The sequence below is a fragment of the Apus apus genome, chromosome 2 (genome assembly GCF_020740795.1).
Source record: "Apus apus isolate bApuApu2 chromosome 2, bApuApu2.pri.cur, whole genome shotgun sequence".
NCBI lineage: Eukaryota > Metazoa > Chordata > Aves > Apodiformes > Apodidae > Apus > Apus apus.
Window position 1 is genome coordinate 111,821,136 of NC_067283.1, and position 15,432 is coordinate 111,836,567.

General features: G+C 40.4%; 1 protein-coding gene across 8 annotated transcripts in view; it reads right to left on the bottom strand.

Moving 5' to 3' along the window:
- TRAPPC8 (trafficking protein particle complex subunit 8) overlaps positions 1-15,432 on the bottom strand; it is a 76,535-nt gene that overhangs the window by 16,950 nt on the left and 44,153 nt on the right. For 4 of the 8 annotated variants that reach the window (XR_007888543.1, XR_007888544.1, XR_007888545.1 and 1 more), the window contains exons 28-30: positions 12,183-12,230; positions 10,657-10,802; positions 9,090-9,179 (exon numbers count right to left, since the gene is read on the bottom strand). Coding sequence is in view for 4 of the 8 variants with exons in the window: in XM_051609905.1 (XP_051465865.1) it covers positions 3,863-4,097; positions 9,090-9,179; positions 10,657-10,802; positions 12,183-12,230 (519 nt within the window). In the remaining 4 variants the exon portion in view is untranslated. Of the gene's footprint in view, positions 1-3,038; positions 4,098-9,089; positions 9,180-10,656; positions 10,803-12,182; positions 12,231-15,432 lie in introns of those variants that run through there. The other 4 variants (XM_051609905.1, XM_051609903.1, XM_051609907.1 and 1 more) reach the window with 2 other exon arrangements.

A 15,432-nucleotide genomic window follows, 5' to 3' on the forward strand; every position in this document is an offset into this window, starting at 1 on the left:
TGCCTGCTGCAGCACTGCCCTGGTGCTGCTGGAGGGAGGGAGGAACAGCCCACTCTGCCAAAGGCCCCCAGTGCCTTCTATGCAATTAATGGCAATAGCTAGTGGTTAATTTGGACTAGGTTTCAGCTTCAGATGGTTGAAGGAGAGCTGGTAACACCATAAGCCCGAGTAAAAAAAGTGTGGTTGTGGGTCTTTCCCCTCCCTCCTCAATAACTAGGATAAAATCACTACCTAGACTTGCAGGTCTTGAACTTTTATCGGTTCCCTCATGCTACCTGAACACTAGATGTGATCAACCTGAATGCTAGATGTAACCAAAAGCCTCGGCCTGGGGACTGACTGTGCTGCTGCTGCTGCCTTCTGTTTGTCAGTGACTAAGAGACACACCCTGGGTCACCTCGTGGAAGACAGGACACAGACCCCCAGCACCTGCTGTTAGATGCCATCCGGCCAAGGGACGGTGCAAGCTGTGCTCACACCTCATCTTGGGTCACACATTTAGGCACAGTTAATTTCATAGTAAAAAACCTGCTGTCCACTACCCAGAAGGGAATCCATGCAGTGCAGCTGCTTAAAGAAAATACCTTCCTGTGCTCAGGCAATAGCAGAGGGTCTGTGAGGAAACACACCAGCCCCCCCACCCCTTTTTTTTCTAAAGTCTGCTAATGTATGGAATTGCATTTTACGCAATGCAAGACTAAATTATTCCTGAATTCCCCACCATGCCAGGAGTGAAACTGAGTATTTAACCTTTCACAAAAACCTGCAGTTTGGCAAGCTTCATGATTTTGTTACTTAAGTAGTAAAAAATGAAAATTCATTAGTTTCCTAAAAATGACAAAGAACCTCAAAAATTACTAGATCCATGGGATTTTTTCTAGTTATCTCAAAGTAAGATCTACAGACTCATTAGGACACTCTTGCACCTTTCAGCATGTTCCCAGGATTCTTCTGGAGTGTTGTTCTGCAAGTCACAGAACTTCAGCCTTTGGAAAGATACTTATTTGTTCAATAGCAAGACCAGATTCATTTTCATTTCAATACAGCTATTCTTCATCATCACTCTGTGCCCACACATGGGCAGTTTCCCACATGAGAATGCATTAAGGAGCCAAGCTTAGCTCTGTCTCCATACTAGCTTCTTTCCTAAGCAATCACACAATAAACTTCTGTTCTGACTCACCAATGATGTTTCAAACTCTGTTTTGAACAGCTCTTTGCTTTTTACACAGCAGAACCTGCAGTCAGCCACACATCGTGAAGAAACCAGTGTCAGTTTAGAAGTAAAGCATGTTCATGTTTACAACATAGTAATTCCTTGGACAGAGCATGACAGCAGTCTTCTGTAAGAGTATCCTAAGCTCTACAAGTTAGAATCACAGATACTGCTTTTCAGTAAATGCCCTTAGAATAGGACAAGTTACCAACCTCAGTATTTTCAGAATCATCATGTAAGGGAAGAGAATAAGGAGGAAATTTCAATTAAGTGTGAAGAGAAAGCTAGTTTGGTTTGTTCAGGGGTTTTTGGCTACATAATGCTGTGTCTATAGCATAATCAAAGCCTGGCTTACTTGTAGGGTTGACAGCCTATGCTGGTGAGCTTTGCAGAACTTGGTATACATACAAATAAAACTCATGTCTAGATACGTGGATACAGAAATCTGTATCAAAATTGCATGCTGAAGAGGCAGCTAATTTTACCCATGCTGACTAAAACATTATTTCAAGTCCTTTAGCCTCCTGCCACACCATTAACTCACCATAATCCTACAAACATTCTCAGAAACATGAAGAAGGGTCCATCTAGATACAGCATTTCCTTCAAGGCAAGCTACATAATGTGTTTTATCAGTTTTTTTACCTAGATTAGCACTAATGGGCACAGTAAATGATGCTTTACTTAATCTGAAAGTTAGGATCACTGACAAATAATATGTGAGTCAACATGATAGCACAGCCTGCTAGTTTCTGTAGTCAGTCAAGCCTGCAGCAAGTGGGATCTTCACAGCAGTGCAGCTTCAAAATCACAGGAGATACTATTTCTTACCAGTTTCTTCTGAGAGGCTGAAAAGCAGTTAAAATTCTGACCTTTATGTCACAAAACTCCTGTGAAAACATCCTCTATCAGAATAATGTGAGTTGTGCCACTTGAGTATTTGAAGAAGTCTTGAAAATACACCAACCATGACTTAGATCATTGTGGCCTCGAGCTGGATAGCTGAATGGCATCAATAATGGCTTTTTAGGGAAAGAGTGCCAAGACAGAGAGGACTGATGACACAGCTGAAGGCTACAATGCCAAGAAACATTTAGAAAGATTAGTCTCCCAATCTGCCCAACAGCAGAAAAAGAATAACTCAATGCCTGAAGCAACATATTCATAGTTAGATTATACTCAAGTGTTCCACCCATTTACCAACATGACCCACAGTCACATTAAGTATGACTATGAAAGGTCACACACATGCTGTGAATGGGTTGCAAGACTTCTCAGGAAGTCGTAAGTCCTGGAGACAGGACTTGAGAGAGTAGTACTGAATATGAGCCAAATTTGAAACCTTACCTAAAAAGAAGCATGTGACGGCAGATAGAACGTTTCATAGCCAGTGTTACCCTATGAAGAAGTTTCCTTCAGCCACAAGATAGAGTAGGCTGTCTGAGGTTTCTTTAGGTGCCCGATTTTCCTTGTACTCTGCTAACCTATCGTAAGCTGTAACTCCTCACTCCTAGCTGGTTTTGCTGCACTTGTTTCACACAGCCTTCCTTTCCTATGTTTCAGCAGCTGTTACTCAAAAGTCCCCAGCACACTGCAAGTAATTGAGATTTCCCAGACAGCCAAAATCTGTCATTCCTGGGAACACTGGTTAAGAACTCAGAAGGCAGAGCAGCCACTACCAATTTCAATGTGACAACAGAACAGGAACTTCACCTGACCAAAGAAGGCCACCACAAAGAGAACACAGAATAAACACACAGCATCAGCACCTGCAGATTGCTACAGCGGTATAGAAAGGAAAAATTAAAACGCCACAAGTCCATACAGTGAATATGGTGTATGTTTTATTCTATTTACAGTACATTTGTTATAAATATAATACATTTCTTGAAAATCTTGAGTAGATTTTTTTTTTTAAAACAGATCAATTATTATAGTTACATAATAAAGTAAGTGACAATTTAAATGACAATCGCATGGTTGTGGAAATAGTGCATTCTGTGTTGAGATGAATGAGAAAATACTCAAACTGGATGAAAAAGCTAATTTATTTTATTTTTTTAACACCTTAGGTGGGATGTGTATGTAAACCTTGAAAAGTTACCAGTTTCCATAAACATGAAAACTCAAAATTTTAAACTAAAGAAATGAGAAACACAAATATATTTGAGAAACCTTATTGAACTTCACAGTAAGGTTGGAATTTATCATTACTAATGGCTTCAGACAGGAAAAAGCCAATGAGTGTTTCTTCCTGAACCATATCCTAATACAGCCACAAATATTAAACACACCATGCTGGAAGTTGTAACAGCAGTCAAGCTGCATTTTTGACAGGGCTTGGGACATACAAATATGTTCAGATCTGGAGTTAGAGAGTATTTTGTGTTATGAATATCATAATTACCAGAGAAGAAATATATTATAAAAGGATAAATGTATTTTCAGTCCAACGTGCGTTGCATTGAGAAATGAATTGACAAGTCATCTGAATTTTTTGCTATTTTCTTTCCTACACAATCTTTAGTAACAAGTTAGATGTTTGAGGTGCTATTTCCAAAAACTGCAGCAAAACATCAACCAGCAATAGAAGAAAAAAATTCCATTTATTTTGTCTTTTAGTGTGATTTTTTTTTCAGGAAGTGGTCAGATATTATTTATAATTATCAGTGCAGGCATGGAGTTCTGCTGACTCGTTTCAAACAAAGTAACTTGGTCCACTAGCTTGGCAAATACTCTGGGGGTTCCAAGATTATAGACACCTGTATGAACAAAGCAAGCTTTCAGCTGCAAGCTATAGACCTCCTGGCTTTTAAGTTGAAGCTTGTACTGTGTTTGACCAAGCCATGTAAAAGATCCATGGATTTCTAGTGCTTCTGGGCTGCAAAAGAAGGTAACAACATTATTTCTCTGCATTTGAAACATACATTTCCAGTCCAACCTCAAGTTCTCCCAAGATAGCACTGTGTGTCCATTGCCAAACCATTACAAACATATGCTTGCTTATGCTTCCTGAAAACTTCTTCCAAAAGTCAGGAATTGGGAACTGAAGTTACTGTTCTGCCAGTCTCTACCACTGCCATTTGTCCTTCATGTCTTGAATTTTGCTGAGTCTTTTTAGACTACTTGCCTACAGTAATTTCTCTGAAGTGATTACCATCCCCAAATGCATCATACTTTGTTTCACACGCACACCCCTCCCTTATCTATCATTTTTAGCAAGACAAAGCTAGACTTTGAAAGGAAAACAGTTGCAATCACAAGTATAGACAAAGCTGCACTTAACATTTTACCAAGATAGTAAATGCAGTTAAAAAAACATAAGTCATGTTTACATGTCCTCTTTCCTGTCACATCCACACCCACTTTATCCCTACAAACATATACACACTGAGATGAGTACCTAAGGTACACACCCTTATGTATCTTTATACAACTCTATGTCCACCTATCAGCTCAATTTCTCTCTGGGCCCTTTCTTACCAGATACTTGTTAATGTTCTCTGACTCACACTTAACATGCTCTTTACAGCAGCTCTCCCCTTGGCTCAGATGAACTGCTACACATCTTTAAAGCATTTATTTGGATCCTAATATATTTCACACTATATACAGAACATTAATTATACATTTATGCACAATGATGAATTCCAGTGTATTCCCAGTTTTATACAGAACTGGCATGTAATGCTAACAATAGATGTAGTAACAAGACCCAAATTATCACAATTGTAGGAATTCCTTTATAAAGCATTCTTAGGCCTGTCCCTGAGCACAAGTTAAGTAAGAGTGCATATCACATAGAAATAATTAATATGGACATATACTGCTTTAGAGACACTGCATTAAGAAAGGGGGTTGGGAGGATGGGGTTTTGTTTGTTTTTAAGAAGTTTCAAGGCACATGCCTACACCATCCTTCCAAAGACATCTTACAATGCTGTTACAAAACATGACCATCTTATGAAAAAAACATCCAATAAATGAATAGCTTCCTAATCTTAACTGATACAGAAAGAAGACTTAAATCTTCTCCATTTCTGAACCTCTGAATTAGGCCCTAGGCTTTTAATTTCTTACTTCACAGAATCATAGCATGGTTTGGGTTTGAAGGGACCTTAATCATCTAGTTCCAACCCCCCTGCTCAGGCAGGGACATCTCCCACTAGACCAGGTTGCTCAGAGCCCCAACCAACCTGGCTTTGAACATTTGCAGGGATGGGGCTTCTACAACTTCCCTGGGCAACCTGTTGCAGGGTCTCACCACTCTCACACTTAAGAATTTCCTCCTAATGTCTAACCTAAATCTACCCTCTTCCAGTTTTGATCCATTACCCCTTGTCCTATCACTACCCTGTAAAAAATCCCTCCCCAGCTTTCCTGTAGGCTCCTTCAGGTACTAGTAGGTCGCTCTATGAGGTCCCCCAGAGCCTTCCCATTCCCAGGCTGAACAACCCCAACTCCCTCAGCCTATCTTCACAGGAGAGGTGCTCCAGCCCTCTGATCTTCTCTGTGGCCCTCCTCTGGACTTTCTCCATGAGCTTCATGTCTTATGTTGGGAGCTCCAGAGCTGGACACAGTACTCCAGCTGGGGTCTCACAAGAGCTGAGTAAAAGGGGAGAATCACCTCCCTTGACCTGCTGGTCACACTTCTTTTGATGCAGCCCACAACACAGTTGGCTTTCTGGGCTGCCAGCATGTGGGGAACAGTCCATCTTGTCTCCCTCCACGTAAGACTAAACAAAATGCCTTTCAAGTCAGCAAAACAAGAGTGGCATCTTCTCGCTGGTTTAGCCAAGGATGGACTGAAACAGGCCCCCCTGCACTACCAGGTAAGTCCAAAACAAGAGCATAAGGGTTATGATAACCAGCAGCAAAATGGACAAAAGGTTAAAGACTGCCTCTGACGAGTACATACCTGGCCAATGCTAACTGGCTAATTTGAACGGTGATCTCTGACTTATAAAAAGAGGGCAAGTTTTGCAGGCTGCTGCGCTCTGCCTGGAACGCCACCCCGGAGGAGACCCTGCTGCAGCACCAGAAGCTGCCTGGAACCGAGAGGGAAGGGGGGGCTGCCCCGCACCGCTCCGCAGGGAGCCAGCCCGCTCCCCGAGGGATCGCCGCTCGCCGGAGCCTGCCCGAGCCTAACACCGGAGCCAAACCGGACCGGAGCCCGCACCTGCCTGCCTGGTCCCCCCGCCTACTCTGCCGCAGGGCCGCAGCCCGCCCCGCCTCGCGGAGGAGCCGCGCCCGCCTGCCCGGGCGCTGCCGGGGGGCAATCCCCAAGGATCCTGCTGCCGAGCCCTGCCTTGGAATAGAAGCCGCATCCCAGGAGCCACGCGCCATGGGTGGGGTAAACAAAGCCACAACACACACAACCCCTCCCTTAAATTCCCTGCCGGGCTCAACTCCTACCCTTTCACTCCATTGATTCTACACCTCTCCCTCGGAGTGTACATTTAATAAGGGCATAGTACTTCTGAATTATTTCCCTGATATATCCCTAGCCTACCTCTCCCGACCCTTGCTTCCTCAGTTTGTGTTAACCCTTAATAAAGCGGTAAATCCCTAAACTGAACACTGCTCTCAGTAAGTTTGTGGGCGTGGTGAGGGCGGCGTTTCTAGCCTCCGCTCTAGGATTCGCTCCAGCTGCGATCGATCCAGCGCTGCGTGTGCCCTCGGTCCCTTTCAAGAGCCCTCTCTGTAAGAGAGGAACAGAGGAACGTCACGGATGCATCCTGGCCTCCCGCCGTCCATTACCAACACATCACCGGTTCATGTTGAGCTTCTCATCCACCATCATCCTTAAGTCTTTCTCCTTGAGACTGTTTTCAATCCATTCTCCACCCAGCCTGTATTTGTGCTTGGAATTGCTCCAATCCAGGTTCAGAATCTTGCACTCGACCTTGTTGAACTTCATGAGTTTGCACAAGCTCACTACTCGAGCCTGTCAAGGTCCCTCTGGATGGCATCTCCTCCCTCCAGTGCATCGACCTCCCCACACAGTTTAGTATCATCAGCAAACTTGCTGAGAGTGCACTCAGTGCCACTGTCCCTGTCTCCAACAAAGACGTTACATAGCGAGGGTGCCAGTACTGACCCCTGAGAAAAACCACTCATCACAGGTCTCCATCTGGACATCGAGCCATTCATCAGCACTCTTTGTGAGTGCAACCATTCAGCCAGTTCCCTACCCAAAACTGGTCCACCCATCAAATCCGTATCATTCCAGTTTTGATACCAGGATGTCATGGAGGAGGACAGTGTTGAAGGCTTTGCACATGTCCAGGTAGATGACACTGCTTGCTCTTCCTTTGTCCACTGATGCTGTGACCCCACTGTAGAGACCACCAAATTAGTCAGGCAGGATTTGCCCTTGGTGAAGCAGCTGTCACCAATCACCCCTTTGTTTTCTTTTTGTTTTCTGCCTTAGCAGAGCCTTCAGGAGGATCTGCTCCATGATCTTGCCAGGCACAGAGGTGAGACTGACTGGTCTATAGATCCCTGGGTCTTCCCTTTTTCCTTTATTGAAAATGGGAGTTGTGTTTCCTCTTTTTCAGTCAGTGGGAATTTCTCCACACTGCCAAGCCTTTTCAAGTATGATGGACAGAGACTCTGCAACTTTGTCAGCTGATTCCTTCAGGAAATGTTGATTAATCCCGTCAGGTCCCACAGACTTGTGCACCTTCAGGTCCTTCAGATGATCATGAACCTGCTCTTCTCCTACAGTGGGGAAATCTTCCTTTTCACAGTCCATGCCTTCACCTTCTTTAACTTGGATGGTGTGACCAGAGGCTTTGCCAGGGAAGACAGAAGCAAAGTAGTCACTGAGTACCTCAGCCTTCTCTATGTCCTGCATGGCCAGGTCTCCAGTTTCCTTCTGAACTGGGCCCACATTTTCTCTTTTCCTTCTCTTACCACTGACATACCTGTAGAAACTTTTCTTGTTGTTCTTAACATCCCTGGCCAGGTCCAACTCTATCAGTGCTTTGCCTCTCCTACTTGCCTGGATGGAGTGTTGGCAAGACACCAGTGTTCTCCCATGACTAAGTCTACCCGGATATCTTCACAGTCTGACACACAGACACACACAGACACACACCTCTCCCTCAGGAATACTCCGCCAAGGATCCCACTATCTATTTTGTGGTAAGCAGACCAAGTAGCATTATGTCTATGGGGGAAATAGCAGGGCTAAGAGGGTGTCAACTCAATTACATTAATTAAATTGGCTTGTTTTAACAGAAGTGGAAGAATAAAATAGTAGAACGTCATGGCAGTTATTTCTCTCCCCCCCAGGAACACTTTCTAAAGTGTTTAGAAGCAATTCACAAAACATTTCCTTAGTGCTAACATTTTCACACAATACTACAGTTTTAAGCAAAAAGTCTGTCATAAGCATTAGGTGATAAACCATGGGGAAGTCTTAAAGATACGTAAGGTTCTACAACATTTTATACTAACCCAAATTGCAAGAGGAAGCATTTATTTGAACTTCAGAAGTTTTCTACAAATTACTTGATTTTTAATGAAAACCCAACAACTTGTATTTAATAAATTAAGGTGGCTGAAGCTCGTATTTCACAATTTCAAAAGCATTTCCACTTTCCTAGAGAAGTCTTGAAGAGTTTTACCATTCAACAGTCACAACTCAAGGTGCTGTCTTAGCAATACTCAGCAGCGAAGTAAAACTGAACACTGACTGAAGACTCCCATTTGACTATATGAAGCCTTTACCACCCTGCATTCTTTCAAAGAAACCAGTGTTGAAAAAATCCTATTCTAGATATTCAATACAGTTAAACCACTACAAAACTCCCCCAAACTGGGAAGCATTCTCAGAAAACATTGTTTAATTAACATTCACACATTACCTTGTTGTTTTATGCCGCAGGTCAATCATCACATCTACAACAGCCTGAGAACAATTGGAAAGTAGGAGAGTGACAGGTACCAGACAGAGGCTGCAAAGAAAAACCATTCCAGAGTAAAGAAAAAAACAGTCCTAATTTAGAAAGCCTTAAATAGTTAAAATAAATTTCAAGTAATATAAAAATTAACATGTAGTTGTCTATTATGCAACAGAGAGTGTACATAGCAATATAATCACTTACACTGACAAGTGTTACTTATAATAAAAGCTAATTGAGGCAAACAGAGGCTGAGAAAGGCTAACAAAAGAATAAATAATACCTCAGCTTACAGGAAATCTACCTTTATGACAAGAGCATTTCAGAATGGGATAACATGGCCCAGTATGCTACTCTCTGAACCCTGTTTAGCACATTTTGTCTAGATACTTTTCTTCCACACTGCCCCCCACTGAGGAGCTGCTGGCATCTGGCCTAAAGTTTTAGCCAGAACTGTGCCCAGACAGAACAGACAGGACTAACACATTTAGTGTTAGTTTAAGCCTTTACTATGAATAAAACTAGTACAGTTAGTTGATATTCTCCTTGTTCACAATTAGTATGATTGTTTTTATAAATAGTGCTGCAGCAAGAAAGACACAAGATATTCACAGGCAGCTACACATACTACTGCAGCTGAAACAACTCTGTGTATGCAATAAGTTATTCTGTCAATGGAATTCCTTGCTGTTGCTTAACTGTTTAAATATCCCAAACTTAACTAATGAGAAGAACAATTACCAACTCTTAAGATATGAACTTGTTACTGGAATAATGCATGCTTTGTAATTGTCATTACAATGTGCCACCTTATAAAACATATTAGATTTTATAAATAAATACATTTTTTTTTGGCAACTTTTATTAACTTAAGTTTTAGGAAAAAAATAAAACTCAAACCTAAATAAGTATCTTTATGCTTCAAGTACAATTAATTTCATGTCTGGAAATTAATCCAGAGAGCTTTGTTCATATTTTAATGTTGAAGGACTCACAGATTTTACAGGCTCCAACTAATTCACTCTAGCAGTCTGATTTTTGACAGAGGTTAATTCTGATACTCTTGCAGGAGACAAGGCCCAGTGAACCAAAATGTTACCATCTTTCCTTCTAACATGAATCAGAATAATGTGCAGCTAATCTTGGCAAGTCAGATGCTGCAGACAACAGCTCTTTTGACTTAAAAAACCCTCTTACTTTCTCTCTAGCTTCTCAAAGTAGTCACACTCTTCACTCTGACACCAAATATAAGCAAACAGGCATCCAAGTGTTTACGTTTCTTTCAGTAAGTTTGGCAATATTACTAGTTAATATTAAAACTTTGAACTGTGGTATTACAGCCTGTTTCTCTACATGAGACTTTCGTTTTATCTACAAAATTCCAAAGCAGTGAGTTTAAGAATTGATCAAGATTTCACCTTTGCATACCAGACTTTCATCTTTTGTATCATAACCCACAGAGCATCTCTCGACAGGATTCATGTCAATTTAAAGGTATTTTAAAAGTTGCTAAACAAAACGTGGCATTAACCTTTTTTGATGGAAAGAGTGATTGAAAGACTCTGGATAATGAAGACTTGTCTTGATAAGATTAGAAAGCTGCTCTGGTGTTGGTCTTGTAGGTACTGGTGTGCTTTCTGGTCGAAAAAACTTTAAGAGAACTGTTTCTGGCAATTCCTGAAACACAAATTTGGAACGACATTTAAAACATTGATGTAAGGTACTGCACAATGCAAGAAATACAGTCACAGAAGCTACAATTTTTCCATTATGAACTCCAGGGAAATTAAGTCCACAGCACCAGGAAGCTTACAGGTTTTTCCCCAATATATTTTGTATTTAAGCGTGCTAGATAAGGAACTGCTATGATTTGTTACCTTCTATCGAGACAAATTTCACAGCTGATTGTGAAAACACTAGCTGTACAAGTTTCACAAAAGCATGCTGTTGTTGCAGTGGTTTGTTACTGTTAGGTTTTGTTTCTAAGAAAAAGGGGCAGGATTTACACAGTTCCCTACTCAGCAGCTGTACCTAAAAAAAAAATTCACCACCTACCCTGGAGAGTTCAGAACAGCAAATGCCCAAGTTTCCCAAACCAGACCCAAAGTAAAGCAAACAGAAGTTTATAGGAACATGCTAACAATGACAGAAGGATTTAATAATGCAGAGTATCTTAAAAATTGTATAGCATGCTCTTGCAGATATGAAAGGCTACCTTTGTCCCCAGCTGAAAGTGCAAGTCAAGCACTGACACACTACTTGGGATTCATCCTAACCTTATTGGCAGAATCAATCTCTGAAGCAGAAGAAATTAGATGATACAGAAAGATGCAACACCAAATGAGGCAATCAGGCTCCATTTGGTCCCCAGCATTACAGCACTAATCTATCATCATCTAATCTGTTTTGCAAGCAGGATTTACTCAGGAAGGCGCTGCCTTTTAGGAGGCTGTCTTCTGCAAAAAGTCTACCTTTAGAAGAAAGAATTAGCAGCAGTAAGTGTGACTGACTACTAAAAGTGTGCAAAAGAAGATTTTAAAAAGCCTCCAATAAGTCAGCACAGTGGAACAAAGTAATACTTTTCCTTTAAGGGATTGATGGATTGTACCTTCTAAGTTGAAAATAAATACTATAGGCAACAAAAACTGACTTAAAATATCAGACACATTCAACATTCTGCAGTATGTATTAACATCTTGGTCCCTGTTTGCCTGTGACAGTAATACCAGGAAGACATAATGTATTTTATCAGTTTTGCAATCCTTTGCTCTCAAAAGAAAGGATAGTTTTCTTAAATAGTAATTGAAAAAAACCCATGATATTTTGGAGTAACAATGAAATGTATTTTAAGTATTGAATGAACTTGGTATCTCCACCCTACTCTATGGATATCTAAGTTGATGAAAATTGACAGTGTGAAATACAGCAGAGAGGAGCTTACAGGTTTTCATTTAAATTGATCTTTCCCCTCAAATTACAGTCCAACCAATTATTCCATGTCCTCTTCAGCCTCGTATCAATATCCTACACACTGTAGTTCACCCTAGAGTCAATTACCTGTTCCAAGTCCTCCCAATCAGAATTCCCGAGTATTTTTTTAAAACCCTACAAAAGACAAATATGAAGGTTTATCTCCACAAATAGACAAGAACACAGTGAAAAGCAGAAGGAACATTTACTGTTGAAAGTGCAGAGAGTTAATACTTCAAAACTTTAGTTCTAATATTACACCTCTGCTGAAGGTCTGGAAAGAAGATTAACCTTTTACCATCACAGAGCTAAAACGTAATTCCAGCCAGCGTCAGGGTGTCAGAATCAGACAAGATGTCTGTGTCTTCGAGTTCACCTGCTCAAAGTCTGGGGGTTTTTTGTAATTGTGTACCTTGAACAAAGGCTAAGACATGATTTTTAGCACACGATTCTCTTATATAATAGTTTAGAAGACAATCAATGCGAAGCTTAAGGATGCATTAAACTCCTGCTCTACTCTAGAGTTTGGGAAATTGGATCAAGGCTACAAAAAAGATGCCCATACTTAACTGGGCATCTGTACGGTTCCTTCAAGACTATGCACCAGGCAAATAACAGCCCCAAGACTAGATTATTTACACTTAGAATCAAAGTAAAACAAAACTGAGAATTAAACAGGCAGTATTTTGTTGCTGAACTTCTATAGTATCAGCCCAAATGGAGTATTATATCTTTAAAGGCAAAACCAAATTCTGATGTCTAAAGTCTGCTTGTTGACTCATTATGGCTCCTTGCAAAACCTCCAGAAGTGCCACCGGCTCCAGGAGACAACAGGCACCATATATTGCATACAAGAAAGTCACAACAGTGGTTAAGATACTCCCTTTAAAAAATGGCTAAGGTGCATTTTGAAGGTCTTACCCATGCATAGCAGTAGAGGTACAGATAAGCTTTACTGGAAAAGCCTTAATCATAAGAAGAGTTTGGAAGAACTGTATGACGGGCAGAGAGTATTTTTTGTTACTGTTTTAAATTTTATAGCTGTACATTTAAGCTTTTTGTTTTCTTAGTAGAAACACACAACAGGCAGGAGCATCAGAACCACACTGCTCCTGCAGTTACTTTCCAAAAGCAAAGTTGTTTCTATTTTTCTCCAGCCCTTTGTTGCCCAAAGCCATCTGCAAAAGCCTGCTTTAAGCAAATACACTTAAAACTAGACTCAAGCTTACTGTTCTAAGAAGAGTAATTTCCACACCTTCACTTACTCAGTAGTTACAAAAAAAGCCCGGACCTTTAGAGACTGATGTTCTGCTACTTTGAAATGAAGTTGTATATTATCCTTATTTACAATTACGAAATTGCATTTTAGTCATTCACAACCGATTTTAGGTATCTCTTGCAACAGTATCAAGCTGAAAGTTGGAAAAATCAAAACCTACACTGTTCAAATAATCTTTTGCATTATCTGATAGATGTAATACACAGGCCTGCCCACAAAACATTATTTAATCTCTTAGAATGAGCTTTCTGATGGATGGTAGTAATGTTACCTTAATTTGCAATCATTTTTCTATGTAATATTAGACAAAGTTTTCAATTTCAAAAACAATCTTCTCAATGACTGGGTCAAAGTGCTCTTAAACATACCAGAAAAAAAATTAAACACCACAATTTGATATCCAAGTTGTATGGAAATTCAGCACATTTGCCCCATAAATCACAAGCTACACATAGCCAAAAGGATTATTAACATGCTCGGTCAAGTATGAAGGACCAATGTGAACAGCATAGAAGAAAACCTGAATAGGAAACCCTTGAACAATGCTAAGCCTAAGTAAAAACAATATATGAAAGCAACAGAATAAAAGCAAGATGACAGCAGATCTTAAGTGATGTGTCTTTCTCCCTTTCCCACTTTAAATCAGCGAACTCCCATTTTAAAGCCTCAGTTTTAAGTTGGTTTTCTTCACTATGCAAATCCATATTCATTCCAGCTCCTAACTATAGAAGTGACATTTGAAAGCACAAATTTGAATCATCAACTCTGCAGTCCCTCAGCAGGTAAAGCAGCAGATACAATTTTTCACCTATTTGGAATATTTAATTTTTGACAAAAACATAAGCCAGTCCTCCCAAACTGGTACATTAATTCAAACAACAGAGTGAAAAAACACACATTTCAGCTCTTGATTTTTTACCGTTCAGAATTCTGCTTTCCCCACACTAAGCTGGTTTAAATAAAGTCTTAAATAAATTTCAGCAATTTCTGATTCAAGTGTCCCTCCCCATGCATTCTGTAAAAAAATTACGGATGAGCACAATACATCACTTCCAGTCATTCACTGTTAGGAAAAACAGTTATTTAAACCCTCTTCTACCTTTCAAAAATTCCTACTTCCAACCAAACACCTCACTAAGATGCATCCACATTAAGTGCTACCAAAAAATTTCCAACTCCAAGGAGCAACACTGTCAAAAAGCCTGCACCCATGCTATATGCATTTTATGGATTTTACTTTGGGCTAGCACTGGCCTAATCCACAGGCATGAATGAGCAGCACAGAAGCACATCATGTGCAGTGCTGGAACACATCTAGACTAATTCTGCCTGGAAGGTATCAATTTTGTGCAGTACAAGACCACTTCGCAACAAAAAAAGAGGGACGTACATGTTGACAGTATCTTAAAAAAATCTTTGTGAGTGTGTTTTACATCAGGCACTTTATAACATCTAGAATTCAGTCAAAACTAAGTTTACACTCACATGCTAATGAGTTTAAGAAGTACAGATGCACTATTCGCAATATGCTAGCACGTCTAAGTGACAAACCTCTACTGGACTGCTTCTCATCTTCCAGCAGTGTGAAATCTTTGCCAATCAGAAGTGTGGCAAATGCTTCAGGGCCACATTGCTTCTTCTATCTCACCATAATACACTGTGCTTTTCCTTTGGAATCTTTTGAATTAAATTTACCATATTAGAAAAATGCAGGAAACAGCAAGAAGAAATAATATTGATCATCAACAGCCCTAACTGTGAATGGACATTTAAAGCACTTAAAGTTTTTGTCCTTTCACTAAGTTTGGGTAGAGGGGTCAAAAACAATAGACAGAAGAGCTGTATTTCAGATGCAATCATAAAGGTGACCTTCAGTTAAAATAACCTGATTCCTGAAAGCAAGCTTCAGAAGCGAAAAATAACTCCTAGCAGTATTGCTGTCTAAAAAAAAGCAGAAGCCATTAGTTACAAATACCCAGCTGATTTTTATTAGTGAGGCTTTTATTATTTGGACCCTAACAGCTACTGCTAACACATCTGTTCAGATCTATTCACCTC